The sequence below is a fragment of the Oncorhynchus mykiss genome, chromosome 25 (assembly GCF_057628025.1).
Source record: "Oncorhynchus mykiss isolate SJ-2025 chromosome 25, ASM5762802v1, whole genome shotgun sequence".
NCBI classification, from domain to species: Eukaryota; Metazoa; Chordata; class Actinopteri; order Salmoniformes; family Salmonidae; genus Oncorhynchus; species Oncorhynchus mykiss.
Genome location: NC_143046.1, coordinates 38,048,001 through 38,052,500, shown reverse-complemented (window position 1 = coordinate 38,052,500; position 4,500 = coordinate 38,048,001). Strand labels below are relative to the sequence as shown.

The window sequence follows — 4,500 nt, the reverse complement described above, 5'->3', positions numbered from 1 at the left end:
CGGACCCGCATTTTGCTGAGGTGCCATGAGCATATAAACTCTATATTCCCGTCCTTTTGATTCCACACGCACACACACCCTCCCTTAACTGAGTTAAGTGGCTGATTCTCTTGACGGATGTTTTGGTGGCTTAGAGAGAAACACGACGGTGTCTCTGCGGCTCTTTTGACTCACAAAGCAGGGCCTTTTACTCTTCCAGGGTCTCTTCCTTTGGCTTCCTGTTGAAAGAGGCATGCTTTCAATTACATGCTTGGTTTAGCTTGTTCTACAGCAATTGCACATCAAAATATGTCATTTCTCTGCCCCAAGATGGACCCACTGAGCTATATCCCGGTTCAAACGCTACACTGGTGACAATAGGCAATAGCTCTTTCCCAAAATTGTCTTTCGCACTTGGCTGCAGGTGCAGATGTACCTTTGTGCAGTTTAGTTTTTGTAGCTGATGCACCCAACACTCTTGAGCGTGCGGGGACACATGATGCACACTCACACTCTCTCGCCCTCTCTTGCTCGCTCTCTCTCTCTCTTTCTGCTGAAAACATAGTTACACACACACACACACACACACACACACACACACACACACACACACACACACACACTTCTCCAGGTGAAAAGACAGGACACAGAGATCAAACATACACCACTGTAATAAAGTAACAGAGCCACTTACTCTATACGACTACAGTGGACTGTAAAATTGATGTTTCGCCATCCTTTCCTTCATGACTCATGGCTCTTTGCATGTGATATTATCTAGAGGCATGCTGTAGGCCGTGGGGACATGCTTTACTGTGGAACTGATACGGCCTGTCAAAATGATTACCACAAGTCAGGACTCCCAGGTCACCATTTACATAAATATGAGCATCCATATTTACTTGTCGGTATTGACACAGCTTACTCTCTATCAGTGTATTCTATATCCGGGGGTGACACTGGCATTGGAGTTGTCATGTGTAATGCACTGAAGACAACATAACCCCTATTCCCTCTAGATCTGTGAATGAGATACCCTATGGTTCCCATTATATTATATGAAGGGATGTGTCTTTTGTCGTGCAATGCTTGCTAACAACGGCTCACGGTTGCTAACGACAGCCTGTATAAATACATGTACACTTTAATAATGCATTATGGACAGATGCTTTGCATGTTACTGTGTTGTCCACCGGAATGATTTGACACATATAAGTGACATTTTTACAGGTTAGCAGACACTCTTATCCAGAGCGACTTAAGTAGTGAGGGCATCCATTTTCATACTCGTCCCCAGTGGGAATCAAACCCACAGCTCTGGCATTGCAAGTGCCATGCTCTACGAAGTGAGCCACACAAGACTATATGTTGACATATGACACAATGATACGCCATGTGATTGCAGGTCCAGGAGATTCGTTCGGAAACACCCCTCGGTGGATGACATGAGCGACACAAGCACCAGTGATGACACCATGTCAGAGACCACCGTCCCCAAGACGCCACGGGTAAGTCTGAACCCAGTTAATGGTGACTTCCGTACAGAAAAACAATGACCACTCACAAAAGGCCTTGTGGGTCACATGCAGAGAATATTGTTTGAGCGGTGTCCCAAAACTACTAGTAGGCTACTGTATGTTACCTTACTGTGTTCCCCAACTGTTATCCCTTCTGTTTAAGTTCTATGTTGTTTTGGAACACGGTGGCGATGGAAAGGTCATTCACGTCATGGGCTGTCCAAGAAGAGCTGTTTGTCCCTCTTGCTCCTCCGAAACAGGTGCCATCACACATGCTTGTTTTAATGAATCCCATTCAAATAAAACATGTAATTTATAGGTTATTAGTATGTAGTTATGGCTTTACTATGTCATTCCATTGTAAGTACCTTCCAATATCTGTATGGTATGGTGAAATAAAGCACAACCACATTGTATTATTGGACCCTGGATTGAGGCGAGCTTTGCTTTGATTGGACAGGTGAAAGCTTTGTGTCAGAGGAGGCAGTGGCTATTCCCAAACTCAACAAAGGGTATGAGTGCTCTTTTGGATTGGCTACCATGGAGACCAACAAGACGGGCGCCAACCACCTCAAGTCCATCGACAACCTCATCTTCCTGGATGACCCTCAGCCTGCCTCTGCCGTCCCTCAGCTCACCTGAGGCCATGCCCACTCATATACCCTTATGAAATGAACCCACCCCCAAATGAGAAACCAAAAACACACACTGGGACCTGGAGATTGCTAGCCTGGAATCCACACTGAATATCGTCCTAGTAGACGGTCCAACTGCCCATCTATTGGAGCTTCTCCAGACTGAGTTCAGGAAACAATAGTGAAACAAAGTGATATTCAGTGTCGATTCCAGGCTAGGAGAACCCATAGGTTGCTTAAGACGCTGTCTTTCCTTGATGTTTATAGCCCTGTTTTCTCTAGGGAGTGGGTGTATTGCCGGCTTCTCTGGATGCCTCTTCCTGATAGCTAAACAACAGCACCTTCTGTGCATGTGAGACACTCGCAGAACACCTACACGCGCAGAAAGTTTGGCTGCCCAGTGGTGGAAGGCTATTTCATTGATGGCTGTCTATCGAATCGTGCAGTATTGCATGATCACTGAGAAGCGAAATAACAGCTCTATCTTATTTATGGTTAAATGCCGTTGCTTTGCCCCAATGCACTGAAGACAGGTCTAAGCTACATGGTACATGTTATGTTGTCATGCAGGCTAAATGCGTTTGGTTTCACCCCACATTTAGGATAAGAATATTGTCTGTGTCCTCCTTATGTTTATGGAACTGCAAAATGCTTAGTTAGAACAGACAGAGAATTTTGTAGGCACACATGGATCACGTCAACACATTTGTGTGTGTGTGTGTGGAGAGGGGGGGGGGGGTGTTCAAATCACCACAGGGTTTTTATTTCAGCTGTTCAGAACTAAAGTCAAGTAACACATGCACAAAAGGTAATACGGTTGTTTAGCTCTGGGGAAGAGGCGTCCCCGGGGGAGTGAGACTGGGGCTGAACAGGCGGTCCAGTCTGGTCACACAGCCTCTGCCTAGTCTATATTTAGGTAGACCTATGTGGGGGGGGGATTAATCTCTATCCGCAACATTTGCATATCCTTCATTTTTCTGGTGTTCCAACTAGGATATTTGTTTATAGTCACCTTTCCCTGCTAGCTGCTGTATAAGAGATGTGTTAATGTTTTATCAGACAAAACGTGCCATGCTATATCACATTTCAAATGCACGTATTGAATCAAGGCTTGCTTTATTAAAAAAAAAAAGAAGAAAAAGATAATTGATTAAAAAGTTGCTTCTCTGAGTGTAAGGTTGCTCAGTGTAGATTTGTGCCTTCCGAAGATTGCGTTGCCATAATACATGTTCAAAAGTTTTCGAGAGGTGTTTCTTTCTATCAGCTTCAGTGTGATGATGTCAACGTGACCTAATTCAAAGATTGCTTGCTTTGGTAACGATCAATGATCAACAACTGATTTGATTTGGACAGCAACCTGCGATGCACAGTGAATCATTGTATTGCGATCACACCTCTCAGAGGTTTAGGCATACTCATTAATGGCAGCATAGTGAAATAGAGGGAAATGGAACAGAGTGAAGAAAGAACATACCAAAAATGGAGAGTTCAGGCAGAGCACCTGTGTATAAGCTTGGAGGAGGAGAGTGGAGGATAGTATCAACGTCAATGAACAAATGTATAGCTCTGTCAATTTTATGAATAACTCCAGTAAATCTTTTACTTTAGTAGTTTACTTTATTTTAGTACATTGTTTAGCCATCCTGTCATCTGCCAGCATATATTTTGTGTGACTTTGATGGTGTATTTATTTTTATACAGGCAAATATCATTTTCATTCCTAGTCCTCCAATTTTCTGATATACACTACTGGTCAACATTTTTAGAATACCTACTCATTCAAGGGTTTTTCTAGATTTTCTACATAGTAGAATAACAGTGAAGACATCAACACTATGGAATAACACATATGGAATCATGTAGTAACCAAAAAAAGTGTTAAACTAATCTAAATATTTTATATTTGAGATTTTTCAAATAACTACCCTTTGCCTTGATGACAGCTTTGCACATTCTTGGCATTCTCTCAACCAGCATCACCTGGAATACTTTTCCAACAGTCTTAAAGGAGTTCCCACATACACGGAGCAATCATTGGCTGCTTCTCCTTCACTCTGCGGTCCGACTCATCCCAAACCATCTCAATTTGGTTGAAGTCGGGGGATTGTGGAGGTCAGGTCATCTGATGCAGCACTCCATCACTTCCCTTCTTGGACAAATATCCCTTACACAACCTGGAGGTGTGTTGGGTCATTTTCCTGTTGAAAAAGAAATGATTGTCCCACTAAGCCCAAACCAGATGGGATGGCATATCGCTGCTGAAGGTTGTGGTAGCCATGCTGTCTAAGTGTGCCTTGAATTCTAAACAAATCACAGACAGTGTCACCAGAAAAGCACCCCCACACTACAACACCTCCTCCTCCGTGCTT

At 43.5% G+C, this 4,500-nt stretch overlaps 1 protein-coding gene across 2 annotated transcripts in view; it reads left to right on the top strand.

The window, feature by feature from the left end:
* Nucleotides 1-3,331, top strand: part of LOC110505117 (pro-epidermal growth factor) — a 21,252-nt gene extending 17,921 nt beyond the window's left edge. For both annotated transcript variants that reach the window (XM_021584105.3, XM_090219770.1), the window contains exons 22-24: nucleotides 1,385-1,487; nucleotides 1,660-1,756; nucleotides 1,957-3,331. In XM_021584105.3, the coding sequence (XP_021439780.3) occupies nucleotides 1,385-1,487; nucleotides 1,660-1,756; nucleotides 1,957-2,138 (382 nt within the window). In that variant the 3' untranslated portion in view covers nucleotides 2,139-3,331. The remainder of the gene's footprint in view (nucleotides 1-1,384; nucleotides 1,488-1,659; nucleotides 1,757-1,956) is intronic.
* The last annotated feature ends 1,169 nt before the right edge of the window (nucleotides 3,332-4,500 follow it).